Consider the following 14,605-nt stretch of genomic DNA (forward strand, 5'->3'; position numbering starts at 1 on the left):
TTGTGTCCAACTGAGGGTCTTGAGAAGACGGGCCTAGGAAATGCATTGCCAAGCAAAAGCATACCCACAAAAAAAAAACAAGGCAGGTTGTTCAAAGCTAGTTTTTCTCTCTGCGGCTTCCTGATGTCGCAACATGTCCTGAGCTTCTCGTCAAATGCACGCGCAGGACGGTTCCACTGCGGCTCTGCACCGTCGCTTTGTTCGGGATGCGTGTGATCTGCCATTTATGACTTTTTCTTACCAGAAATCACCAGACCCATGCAACCAGCTGCGTGAAGTCACCATAATCAGTTCTGTAGTTTGATGTCAAGCTAGAGTCGATGTCGGTGGGTGCGCAATGAACGTCAGACCCTGCCCAGGTGACACTGGAAAAACATCCTCATAAAAGCCCTGTATTCTAAAACCGTTTACATGAATACTCGAGCAATTTATCTTACGGCACGTAGTACAAAGCTTGCTTTATACGGCATGAATGGCCTCAGCGATATTCGCCTTTGCAGTTGCACTCTACATCCATCTCTCATTTTCAGTGCGTTGAACTGTTTTCTTACGCATCCTACAATGTTCTCTTGATGGTGGTATTCCGTACTGGAAAGGAAAATACATGTGCGTCCACTTTATCGATGTACAACGAAAGACAAAACCTATAGTTACCAAAATGGTTCTAGAAATAACGGGTACCAACGCAATTATGGCTGATGTACAGCCATATTTTCGGCTCACACACAATGTCTCACTTTACTTTAAAATACACTGAAAGAATAGCTGACCTGTTTGATATCCACGCAAGAAGTAAGAATGGTAATACGGGATGTAATAAGGACAAATATGTCTAAAAGTACTTCTGTTTTCATGCCGCTTTAGTTTGCTGCTCATATTACTTGCGCTAACAATATGTGAATGGCATCCTGGCTGGCAGTGCGTTGAGCGCTAGTTGCGGCCGCACTGTTTCTCGTTTGTTATGCTGTATTGCCACGCAGATCTGTGGCATTGTTTCGGTCTCACCGCTCTCTTCATCAGCATTGATTCAATTTGACCGTTTTATTTGCTTTGCTATGCCTCGGTGACAGTGCAGTGGTAACGAAGTTCAAACATGTGTGCTTTGGAAATTCAATTGTTCGAGAAACATATCAAAAGCAGAATTGGCAGCTACTTGGAAAATGTACAAGGCTGCAAATACATTTATACAAATTTCTCAAGAGGACAAAAAATAGACCAGCTTGCCGAGAAAGACTGTACCAGTGGAGATTCACTCGGGGGAGCAGAATAATTTACTTCGGCTAAAATAGTTTCACTTCTTTGAAATTCATGTTGAATTTCATTTAAGTATTAGAGCGCAGATTAAAAATTCTGAAGATTCAATATCACATGTAAAATCAGTCACATTGGGTGTCCCTCAAGGCTGGCTTCGAGGTCTCCTCCTATTTCTCGTAGACAAGAACAATCTCCCCAACTGCCTAACTAGCACCTTATCTATTTTATATCTTGAAAATACCACTATATTTATTTCGCACAATATCATGAATGCTATAATAACCCAACTCAAATGTGACCTGAGTACCTTATCTGTGTGGTGCAAAAAAAAAACACTTCATATCAATGCGTCTATAACATAGACTACGCTTTTTCATACAAATAAACGTGCATTCCCGTCTGCACACCTTCTCATCCATAATGATCATGTTTTTTCACCTGCACACGAAATCATGATGTCAAGCGTGATGGTCATCTTAAGTTTAGCCTCCTTGAAGAAATTATTATTATTATTCTATTATACTCTATTATTCCACCACGCATCCTGAACAGGGTTCCATTCATGTTCCACTTTCTATCACTTTTTTCACATATATGCGTTGTATTGTGAAATGTTGCCGATTTTCGAACCGTTATATTACGTTTGTTTCTTAGTTCTGTATGAGCAGATGTTTGTCATCTCACTTTTTTCTTGTACGTGTGCGCGTAAACCACTACAATTGTGTAAGTGCTGGCGTTTTACTTTGATGCACTAGTTTTTGATGGTGTAGCTCTACGTGACGTGTTTCCTTTCCTATTGTATTTTCATATTTGTTTCCTTTTTTGTATCACCCACCCCTGCCTAAGGCCTCATGTGTTAGGCTGGCAGTACTTCTGAAAGAAATAAATTTTAAATAAATAAATAAATAAATAAATGATCACAAAAATGATCAATTTGTGTATCAGAGTACTAATTTTAACACGCTTGATTTTCCCGCAGCATATCAGAACTTCACTTCATTACGCATTTATGCATATCCGCCTTCAATACTGCATTTCCGTCTGGAGAAACACATACACCAAGCATTTACCATATCTACAGCATTTACATAATTAGGCATTGCAGATCATAGGTTTTTCTAGCTCACTAAATCAATTATAAATTACACTTATTTAAGCATACTACCACTACACAACATGGTTCAGCTCCAACTGCTTCTACTATAACATCGCAAACTTAACTATGAAGTTGCTGTAGATACCTTTTATGTATGTGGTCTAACTATTAGTAACAACACTACATCTTCATTTAACGTCAAAATTTTACTTCCTCGAATAAACACTAAATATAGCAAATATACAGCTATTTTCGCAGTCATTCTATACTGGAATGTATTTCCAATATATATTACAGCATGCCCCACAGCATATTGTTACGTGAGTAACGAGACAAAGTATTGCGAATATATTCGAAAAATATATTTGCAAGAGCGGTTGCAGCACTGGCCAGTCTGGCTCCGAGCTCGAGCAGCCAGCGAGCCTCATCTTCTTCGTCGGGCGCACACGCGCATTCGCACTATGGTTTGTGGCAGCCTACAGGTAGCATAACCCCCGTCGGCAAAGGCGCCGTCTCGGCGCATCTAGATGTCAAGATCATTGGGCGAGTGGTACTGCTTCAGGCGTGCGACGTGTACGATGTCGCTGGCCCTAGGGGTGGATGAAGACGGCGAGGCAGCAGGAGTGATTTCATAAGTGACGGGAGTCACCTCACGAAGCACTCTGTAGGGCCCTGTGTACCGAGAGAGCAGCTTGTCAGACAGGCCAACGTGCCTGGTCGGAGACCACAGCAGAACCAACGAACCGGGCGAAAAGTGCACATCGCGGTGTCGTTGGTCGTACCGGCGCCGTTGGTTTGCTTGGGAGGTCAGAAGGCGAGCACGAGCGGTTTCGCGTGCGTGGGCGGCCCGGCTGATGGCGTCCAGAGCATATTGTGAAGTTGGAGCTGCTGGTAACGGAATCGTCGTATCGAGGGGTAATGTGGGTTCGCGGCCGAACAGCAAGAAAAAAGGGGAGTAACCAGCCGTGTCGTGGCGCGAAGAATTGTAGGCAAATGTCACGTATGGTAAAGCGATGTCCCAGTCAGAGTGATCTGAGGAAACGTACTTTGCAAGCATGTCAGTTAGGGTTCGGTTCAGGCGTTCTGTGAGGCCATTTGTTTGCGGATGGTTCGACGTAGTGAGCTTGTGGCGTGTTGCACAAGAGCGTAGGATGTCCGCTATGACTTTCGATAGAAATGTGCGGCCTCGGTCCGTGAGCAGCTGGCGTGGAGCACCATGTTGCAAGATCACGTCGTGTAGAAGAAAATCGGCGACGTCAGTGGCGCAACTTGTTGGAAGGGCGCGTGTGATTGCGTAGCGTGTGGCGTAGTCTGTGGCCACAGCTATCCACCTGTTGCCAGCAGAAGACAGAGGAAAAGGGCCGAGTAAGTCCAAGCCGACGCGAAAGAAAGGTTCAGTAGAAATATCGAGTGGTTGAAGGCGCCCAGCCGGAAGCGTCGATGGTGTTTTGCGGCGCTGACATTCCTCACACGCCGCGACGTATCTTCTGACGGACCGTGCCAGACCTGGCCAATAGAAGCGACGGCGAATCCGGTCGTATGTGCGGGACACACCCAGGTGACCGGCAGTAGGAACGTCATGAAGTTCGTGGAGTACAGCCAAGCGGAGGTGTTTGGGTATGGCAAGCAGCAGAGATGGGCCGTCTGGATGGAAGTTATGCCGGTATAGTGTGCCATTCTGGAGTACGAACGAGCGATAGGATCGGTTCGATGGGGAGGAGTCGAGGCGCTCAATGATAGCTCGTAGGGTTGCATCACGGCGTTGCTCGTCGGCTATGTGGTTCAGTTGAGAAACGGAGCACACGCAGGCGTCGTTGTCAGGTATGGTGGCCGATGGGTCAACTGGATAGCGAGAAAGGCAATCGGCGTCCTGGTGCAGGCGTCCAGACTTGTATATCACAGAAAAGGTGTATTCTTGCAGTCGCAGAGCCCAGCGACCAAGTCGACCTGTAGGATCTCTTAATCTGTAGGATCTTATTATTTGAAAATTACATGAAGACACACCTATTAGCAATCTTGCTTGCTATCAATTCATTGTCATTTTATACCTGAACGTTAACGATTTTATCTATTTCCTTACAATACCATTTCTCTAATATGTATCGCGGAATCGTGTTGAATTTTTTTACTATTTTTTTGGTTTGCTGTTTATCGAAATTTAAAACATTTTTTAAGTTACATGCAAGCATTTGCTATTTAATTACATATAAATTGTACACAGTGTTTATTGAAAAACCCTCATGTTTGGATAGGTTACGTTGATTGCGAATTCTATCGTACGTATTTAGTTCTGTACCATTTGTTCGTGAATGGCGTTTCTTGTAACACTTTCGTTTTGTTTTTGTTTTGTTGTTATTTTTACCTATATGCTCTACCTAATATTTTCCCACATTTTCTTACTCATTAACGGCCTGTTGCCCTTACATCCCTATTGAAAATCCTGGGTAAGAGGATGCTGCAATCAATGATGAATATCGTGGAAATTATAGTGGATTTGGTGGAAACTATACTGGGCATAACAGCTGATGACGGCTAAAGTAGAAAAAATGGTGGCAGATGGTGGTGGTGGTAGCGAGCCATTGGTGGTGACGGTGGAAAGTTCCGGCTTATGGTGGCGAGGGAAAACGCTTTTGCTGGAAGGCTTGTTGAGCAATGTGGATGATGGTGGCGTGATGGAAGCTTGGTGGATGATGAAAGCTTGGTGGATGATGGTGGCATGATGAAGAGGCACATGACAGTATGTGAAATCACTTATTTGTTGTGTTTAATCCTTGAATGCGCAGAGATATATGTTTACGGTCAAAAAACAACGCTGCTCATAACGCTTTCTAGCACGTTTACTTTTTTATTCCTGTGATGTCAACAACGCTTCCGTTTTTGTGGAGCGTAGAATATGCGGCCGTGAATATGTTTTCATTTCGCGCACGTACTTACAACAGTTTCACAGTCACGATATGTTTGCTTGCTGTGATGTTTAGAAGAATAGAGTTGTCACTGTGAACTGTGACAAGGAATGTTTTGCATCGGTGTGCAGTTGTCGTGAAATAAATGAGTTCCAGTTCGCAATTGCCCCTTTCAATGTTAGAGCAGAACACAGTGGTCACTTCATGTCTCCACGCTGGAAGGGTACCTCTGGCAATTCTCGCACACTCTATGTCTTGAGCCGTATTTTTTAGTAACCAAAGTTCGTGCGAATATGCATAAACTTTCACTTTCGACATGCGTCGAGTTGAACCCCAGCCGATTTTACCTTTCATCCATATGTGCTATTACCATGATTTCCACCAAAAGTTAGTCCCACCGACCGAGCCCATACAAGTGTTATCGGTGCTTCTGTGTTTCAGAATACACGACTTTTACGAGTAAAAATGACAATACAGCACCGCCATGGCATCATTTACCGTAAATGATGCCTTTTTTATTGTGTACGGTGTCCACGCAAGACGCGGCAAACATTGATGCGACGCGGATAGAGGCACTTCCTTTATATTTACGCCTTTCCTCACAGACAGCCGCCGGTCACACTCACCGGTGCTTCACTGGCTTTTATGAGAAAACACATACTCATCAATTTAAATGCTTACTCAACCAACATGATAGCTTAATGTTTCTGGCGCATTGCATTCGTTTCGACCAAGCCGTTATGTAGTTGTTCCCAACGACAGAGCAACAGCACTACGCTGGCATGACTGCGCTGTGCGTTGCGCGAAAAACATCACAATCAATTGTGTGGGCTTATCCATTGAATGAGCATAGAAGCGTAATAAAGCCTGAACCGATATTGGCCTTTGGATGGAGCGAGGAAAGGATATTAAACTTGGTAGTAAATGCCGATAAACACCACCTGCTCCTCAGTCTACTGAGTTGCTTAATTTGTTCTTGCGTTTGTAAATTAACAAAAACATAGCGTTGTTGCCACTGTGCTAGTGGCAACTGTTACAGGCAGCAGTTCGTCTTTATCAAATGTGCAAATTTTAGCAGCAGGCCCAAATCTCGTCCATCTCGAGTAAGCGAAACATAACTGAAGTTAAACAGTGAAGTGTGAGTTGACTACTTCTTTAACACCAAATTTGCCCCCTGGCGGCATCGTACAGTGGTTAGGGTGATCAATTGTAAATCCGAAGGCGGCAGGCTCGACTCGGCTCTGTCGCACCTTTCTTTTTTTTGACGGGTGCTTTCGCAGTAGTTTTTTATACAACTGTTTTGGTTATTTCTTTAGTGGCAGCTCGTATTGGCGCTTCTGACCCTGCTTCGCGCTCCTGCATTGCCAGCTGGAGCACGCCATCCACCATCCGCCCCACCATACGCCACCATACACCATGTGCCACCAACATTACCCGCACCATAATCCACCATTCTTATGGTGGGCAGCTTTTCAATACGGATGCAATTTATTGATATTGACAAATGACTAATAAGAGGTATCCCTGACAGCTTTGTACTCCGGGACCTCTTTCTGTACTAATGACTATTAAAAAATGAAAATTGAATGAATGCAATGATGTCTTAGTTGTAACGTGAAAAAACTAATGAGATTCGTGTGCAAAGTGGTGGTAGTTCGATGCTGATAACCTTATCGCTGCCTCGGGGGTCTGAGACAACTCACTTGAAATACACAGCACTTTTTCTGCGCTGACGCACACAATGTAGACAGGACCATCTCTTGCTGACAATTGTTTCTCACATTTACTATCCATAAAGCACTGTTTTTTTATATATCAATAGCCTTTATAGCTAGACAATCACCTTTCGACTTGCATAAACTGATATAGCTTGGCCAAGCCACAATGTGTGCACATGTACTGCGGATTCAGCTGCGAACAGATTTTCAATGAATATACACTATGGCGTGCTAATACAGCCTGCTTAATTTATACAATAATAACGTATACCAGGTTTACGTCCCGAAAGCAGCATATGACTTTAAAATACGTCATTGCAGAAGAGTCCGCAAACTTGGGCCACCTAGTGTTCTTTAACACGCATCTAAACCTAAGCACATAAGCCTCAAGTATTGTCACCTCCGTTGCAAATGCGGCCACCGTGGCTTGGATTCGATCATGTGACCTGCAGTTCAGCATCCGAGTAATTGGAAAAAAACGAATAGCGCAGGAATGTTCTCTCATTTCAACTAGCATGTATGTGACCGTTAGCTGTGTACCGTGCAATGACACATTTAGGATCTTGATAAAAGTTGAGTGCACCAGCACCAGCCTACTTTATGCTCAATAACGTGCAGCTTCATTCAACGAAATGAATTTGCTTACGTTGCAATAGATGAAAATAGCTGAGGGTTCCTCGAGCTTTCGCCTATCGGATGGCGAAGGTGATGTGGTGTGCATATGTGATAGTGAAAGTCATCTTCAGAGCTTTTGGGAGAACATATAAGTTACGCACAGCAGGGCTTGGTATAATCGAGAAAACATGTACCTTAAATACTATCCTAAATACTCTTTGGGTATTTTGTATCTGTATCGCAATAAGTCTTGCAAAACGGGTACCTGCGTCTGTATTTCCGAGGCAATCAATATTGTATATTGTATCAAAAAATGCAAAATACTTCCATAAAAACGTCACCATGTATGTGAAATCAGATAGGGCAGCTGAACTCTGCTTCTCCACTTGGTACTTCAGCCACTAAGCCACCTCACGAAATTTAGCAACAGGGGCATTCCTTCTTCAGTCCGCTAGAGTTTTTCAGCAAGCATGGGTGATTAGTTCTATAGGCGTCTATATTAGTGAAGCAAGATCACGTGATGAAACTCGAACGGTCTCGGCAAAACAAGTGCGCCAACGTCTACGGGCAGCTGACCATTTGTTTCACAATTTTTTTCTCTTTCTTCCCAGCTATGTTGGCACCATGAACCTGTTTGTACTCCAGCACGGTACTCAGCTTCGTACTTCATTGCTTGCAGCGTCATTCAGTTAAACTTGGATGCCACTATAGTGGCATTACCTAAGTTTGTATGGGGTGAGGCGTCGTCGCTAAAACCGAAGAATGCAAGAATGGGATATAAGATCGACTTACATTATGCAGTCAGGTACTGTGTCGATGCTAGATGGAATGGGGTAATTATTTGCGTAACAGGTTATATTTAGAGATATCATACCGTGTCTTATTTCTCTGCGCTAATTTATGGAAGATTTTCTTGCTTGCGATTACATATAAATATATATATATATATATATATTATATATATATATATATATATATATATATATATATATATATATATTTCTTGGCATTATTGTCTGTTATATCTCAGTATATTGAGCCAATACACGAAAAAACGAGCCTTTGAGTATACACTTCATTCCCTTATACATTAACGAGGGTCTTGTACTGGCAGACTTGGTGCAGTTAGGTTGTATACGAGGGAATATTGGTCAGCTGCCAGCTCGTAATAAGTTCACGTGCACTGTGACGCCAAACAGGCTCATAAAAGACTGTGCCAAACTCACCTGCATGGCTACAGGTGGCACTGACTGACACTCCCACGTTTACCTTCACATATGAACGAATAAAGTGTTTGGGGGGATAGCCGCCATGGTAGCTCAGTGGATGAGCCTCGAACGCGTTATTCGAAGGTCGCGGGTTCGGTTCCTGCTGACGGCAAGTTATCTTTTCACCCACTTTCCTTTCTTCACATTTACAATACAATGGTCTAATAGCTTCCCCTTTACATTCCTTGGCACTATTGTCTGTTAGATCTCCCCCCCCTCACACACAGATATATATATATAAATATAAATAAATAAATAAATATATATATATATATATATAACTAAATGTATAATATATATATATATATATATATATATATATATATATATATATATATATATATATATATATATATATATATATATATATATATATATATATATATACAGGGAAGGATGCCTTAGCGTCCTCCGAACATTGCCTTTCGGGCGGGGATGTCGGTGCGCGCGCTGATCTCGCGAACGAACAAGGAGGGGAGGAGGCCGCTTATGGTTGCCGCGCTATCGCGGCAATGATCAGCTGGTGACTTGTGCCCCTAGAGCGAATGAGAACTTCTACGGGCTGCGCTGTCACCACAAAAAAACGGCCCTTAAGTGTACCCTGAGCGGCCAAATGTTATCTTTCTCCAGCGTTCTGTAGAGTTACGTTAGATCAAATTCAAAGGTGTTGACTGCCAGCAACAACTTGTATAACATTGCAATTTTCTAGCCTTGCTTCGTAAAACAATTCAATAAGTTGCTATCGCATTATTTTCTTAACCCTTTTGGCCAAACTGCGACTTTTTTGAATGCGCTTGCATTTGTTAGTCGGGCAATGCCAGGCATCCTGCGTTGTCCGTGCGTTGGTTGGTGTTATCTCTCTGCTCTCATTTGCTCACTCATTGGAAGAGCGGTGGGTGCGCGCGCTCATACTCGCCCCTAGCAACCGGGGCACGTGGTGCGAGAGAGTGCCGGAGAAGAAAGGTGCAGTGCACTTCGCCGCTTCTTCTATCGACGATCACTCGTTCTCCTCTCTGCACCCCACTCTCTTTCCGCTCCCACCTCGCTTTCACGGGCTAAGAGCCTCTCAAAAACATCCGGAAGTGTGGCGCGCGACGCCGCTATGAAACGCCAACGCTGAGCCGAGAACTCTGGCGGCACATTCTCTTGTCCACTCTCTCCTCACTCTCAATCGTTTGCTGGTCGGCTGCCTCTCAAGGCGTTATAGAAGTAGGCGAAGGCGAATATCTGACAGCACTGTACCTATTTTGAGCGCAAGAAATGCATTCGCATTTTCTCACGATTCTCTTCGGGGAGGTGGGAGCATTTTTTATATTATTGCTTGGCTGTTAGTACAAGCTCTTTTTGCTGTTTTTTTCTTTGCATCCAACACAATACCCTGCCTTCTGCGCAGTTCTTTTCCCGTTTCTTATCTGCAACATGCCTTTCGCAACCTCGTCTAGTATTGAGGATTCTATTTGTATTTTATTATTTGCGTGTTCGCAACTATTTATATGTATACATTTCATGGTATTTTATTGTTCACATAGTGTTTAGGGCAGTTCCGTCACGGTGGTGTAGATGCTTAGGTACTCGGCTGCTGACCCGCAGGTCGCGCGATGGAATCTTGGCTGCGGCGGCTGCACTTTCGATGGAGGCGGAGAGAATCTGGGCCCGTGTGGTCACATTTTGCTGCGCGTTAAAGCTCACCAGGTGGTCAGAACCACCGGAGCCCTGCGCTACGACGTCTCTCATTTGTATATGGTGGTTTTGGTGCATTAAATACCACATATCAATTATCAATCAGTTAATGTTGAGAACCAAAGTGAAACAACATGAGCATGTTTAGTACACTGGAGCCAAAGGTAAAATAATCTGAATATTCTTAGCCCTGACAGTAACGGAAATTCACCTTAGAATTTAGTCACAAAGCGAAATTGAGTTTTACAATTTATTAAAAGAAGTTATGACAACAAATCCTAAAGTCAATAGAAAGGTGATTAGAAAGACATCATATAAAAACGTTCGGTTTTTTTCCTGAGCGTCCTCACGAACTCCTAAGTGCTATTTTCACGAGAACTGACTCTTATATTGCCTGGTCTTAGCACTTAAAAAAAGCCAACTCCAGTGATTTTTCGACCATGTCAAGGTAATAGTGATTTTTGTCCTTGACACACACATGTCACAAGTCCAGTACCTAAAATGCTCAAGAAGTTTCAAATTAATTTTTATTATTCAACTATGTGCAATACCGAAACCCAACCAGGCTCCCTGTCTGCGTATGACGTAGTATTTGATAAGAACTGGAGGACTTATACTGGTCCCGCTGGCGTGGAGTTTAAGAAGTACGTGTGAAAGCCAGACTCGCGAGGCGCTGACCAAACACCACGGAGTAAGGAAGAAAGCTGTCTCGTGTTTCACCCGTGCCAAACACTGCCGCCGTCTCCTTGTGTCCAGCCCTATAAACACTGCAGTGGCCAAAGTAGCGATGACATCGGCTGCGTCATTTCCATTGACATGCCAAACTTGACGTCACACAGACAGTGTTGGCAACAATTTTGGCAAGCGAGCTGAGTTTTTCAAGGCAATTTTTTTAATTCATTTGCAAATTACCAGCGCATCTCTCAAGCCTTTAATGTTACATTATTACAGAAATGTGCAAAGGAACGTACCCATGCGAATTTCATTGAGATCAATTGAGCTCGAAAAATTGCCAGACATGGCCTTCAGTATGAAACTACTTCGTTCTCTATTTTCTAAAATTTTATGGGTGCCCCGTTTTTGTGAAGAGTGTCCCGTAACTAGAACAATATGTTTGCAATTTACGTCTCAGCTTAATCTAATTAAAATAACAGTTACGTCTATCGCCTTGTGGTTTTCATTAAAGTATTTGGTATTTGTATATGGCGCTTACTTCCTTGACTAAGATAAGTAACGTAACATTTGTGTTATTCACTTTGGTTCTGATTACATTTATTTAGAAGAGGGCATTATAAAACAGCCGATCTCTTTATTAGTTGAAGGCGGACAAGTTACGCAATGATTTTACGGCGTTGAAAACAAACTGGAGAAATGGCCGCTTTACTGCGCTCGCATCCTATAGTGCTGCAGATCTCTCAGGCGTGTTTCGAAGTAAACCACCGATAAGAGGGCTGCGGCCAAGGGAGCAGCCAAGGCTTAAGCATCAGCTGCGCAGGGCATGCACATTTGTGATCACCGTGCGCGGGAGAGGAACACCATCGTCACTGAGAAGTGACAAGCCGGTGGCTTACACACCGGTTGTTTCGGTTCAAGCCCGTTCAGAAGCACAGAAGCACGATAGGGCATAAGCGCAGGCATGATGTTTCATCGATACTTCAAGTTACTTCTTGTAAACACAGAAAAGATGACCATGCAGTGACTGCTCCACCGAAAAAAAAAGAAAATTTATTCGGGCGTTTTCAAAAGCGCTCAACGATGTCAAGCAGTGCACTTGTCCCGAAAACAAACAATGAAAATGTCGAACGATATACTTTATCAAACCAAGAAACAACTATATAAACATTTTCTAACAATCGTCACATGAGTGTGAACTATGTGGCATTGCTTTCTTTCAGTCTCGTTAAACGCTTTTTTATTTAAATAGTTGTATAACAACTGCTTCTACTCGTGTGAAATCGTGTTGACTTAGCCAGTGCCGTAATTCTTCATCGTGGAACTTGTTTGATATATCACTTAGATATAATGGCTTACTTTTTTTACGCCATGGTAAAGTGCGAGTTTTTAAAGCACAAGTTAAGCAGGCCACAAACTTGCTGTAGTATGAATAATAGTGGTATTTTTACACGGTTTTCACCACGTACAATATGCATCTGGGAAGCTTCGAGGGGGCACAAGTTCCCCCGGAGACAAAACAGTGAAAGATTAAACGTTAAGAAGTAATTTTATAACGAATACTTCAGGCAAGTTGATGAGGAGAATATAAAGATTTACTGCAGTTTTATGCCCTCAATCACGTATGACAGCTGGTGCTGTTGTCTTCACATGACGTTTCACACACAAAAAACACGAAACATCGCTGCCATCCTTGCTGCCAATCCGGTGTTGCGGTGCTACGAAACATGACAACACGTTAATTTACGAGTTCACACTCTGCACTGGTATCCGGGCCACCTTGTGGAGGCATCTTATTGAAGTATTTGCAACTAGAGGGAACCTGCCTGCTGTCGGAAAGTAGAGCAGCGACACTCATCAAACACAAAAGTGTCAATCACAAAAACCACTGCCATGTTAGCAAGTGTCAATTACTTGTTTCGATATAAAATCAACACACGTAGAGAAATAAAAGAAACACTTCCTGGATTAAACCAAATCTGGTTCGTTAATATACAAACAGTTGGCTGCAGCCACATTTCCAAATAGACACGTTTTTAGGCATTTGCTGCCTCATTACATAAAACTGTAATAGTCGTATTACAAAGGTATCGGAGTATCTTGAGATAAATTAGGAAAGTATCGTATCCGATATATTCATTCTTGAAGTATCTGGTTTCTGTAACCCCAACACGTCTTGCCCGAGTATGTTGCATTGTATGGTGATACCATTTCAAAATATCTTTACCTCAATCTGTCATTGCACATCGGCAAATGTTCTGACTGTGCTTGGTTATAATTTGCATATGTGTTTAAATATTTACCGTCAACGTACACTTTGCTAACCCAAAACAGGACACTGTTGCACTAAAAAGTTACCTGTTTCATTTATTGGCACTTACCGTAAACACAAGCAAAAGAGTAAACATAAGCCATAGCTTGATTGGGGTAGAAGCATGTAAAAAAGTTAATATCGTCAGATCAGTGGTGTTTATGGTTTGAAAGAAGATATATATCCCTGGTAACACATGTATAGTTTTATTTCTCTCCTTTTATTTGCCGCTGACATCGGGCATTGTAAACCATGAAAGAGGGTTCATACCTTACGACTTCTTCATAATGAATCCTACAGTATACGCTAGGTCTTGTGCGCAAAGAAGAATTTCTCATTCGAAGATCGTAATAGAATTTCCGCCCTAGAAAAAAAACTGCGGCGTCAGTCAACTTTCCCGCACTTAATTCCTAAGATATATATATATATATATATAGGTATGTATGTATATGTATATATATATAAATATATATATATATGTGTATATATATATATATATGTATATATATATATATATATATATATATATATATATATATATATATATATATATATATATATATATATATTTTATGTTTGTTTAGTGTACCGGCCAATTTCTCTCCATCTCCAATCGTGCTGAAACAAGTCGGGCTGGTATAAGGAGTTATCAAGACGTTCTAATTCGCAAAAAAAATGAGTTGCCTCGACGACGCTTCAAACTTCGGGCACCTAAGCGAAACTCTATGACGTCAAATAATGTATATAATAGCAGGATAGCGTTAGAAAGCTTGTGTCAGGAAAATTCCGCCATCAGCGTCGGCACCATTGGTTGTGAGAGAAAAATTCAGAAAGAATGAAATAAAGTAAAAAATAAAATATTCGGTTCCAATGAGAAATCAACCGTGCGATTCGCGTGAACAACAGATGTCCTACCACAAGGCCAATATGTTACTTGCAGCAACGTCGGGAAAAAAACCACCACATAAACGCCATGTAGTGGAAGGAAGCTCCTTAACGCATTTTGTTCAACAGGTGTCACGACGAAAACGAGCTCATTCGCCCATTTGTAGGCAAAATTATGAGGCCATCAAGCTACGTCATAAAAG

The 14,605-nt window shown here is 42.4% G+C and overlaps 1 protein-coding gene across 3 annotated transcripts in view; it reads right to left on the bottom strand.

The window, feature by feature from the left end:
- Positions 1–396: 396 nt before the first annotated feature.
- LOC142761726 (uncharacterized) overlaps positions 397–14,605 on the bottom strand; it is a 79,467-nt gene continuing 65,258 nt past the window's right edge. Inside the window, exons 5-6 of one of the 3 annotated variants that reach the window (XM_075872891.1) lie at positions 13,788–13,881; positions 397–588 (exon numbers count right to left, since the gene is read on the bottom strand). In XM_075872891.1, the coding sequence (XP_075729006.1) occupies positions 429–588; positions 13,788–13,881 (254 nt within the window). In that variant the 3' untranslated portion in view covers positions 397–428. Of the gene's footprint in view, positions 589–13,702; positions 13,882–14,605 lie in introns of those variants that run through there. The other 2 variants (XM_075872893.1, XM_075872892.1) reach the window with 2 other exon arrangements.

This window comes from Rhipicephalus microplus, chromosome 9 (assembly GCF_043290135.1).
Source record: "Rhipicephalus microplus isolate Deutch F79 chromosome 9, USDA_Rmic, whole genome shotgun sequence".
Classification (NCBI taxonomy): Eukaryota; Metazoa; Arthropoda; class Arachnida; order Ixodida; family Ixodidae; genus Rhipicephalus; species Rhipicephalus microplus.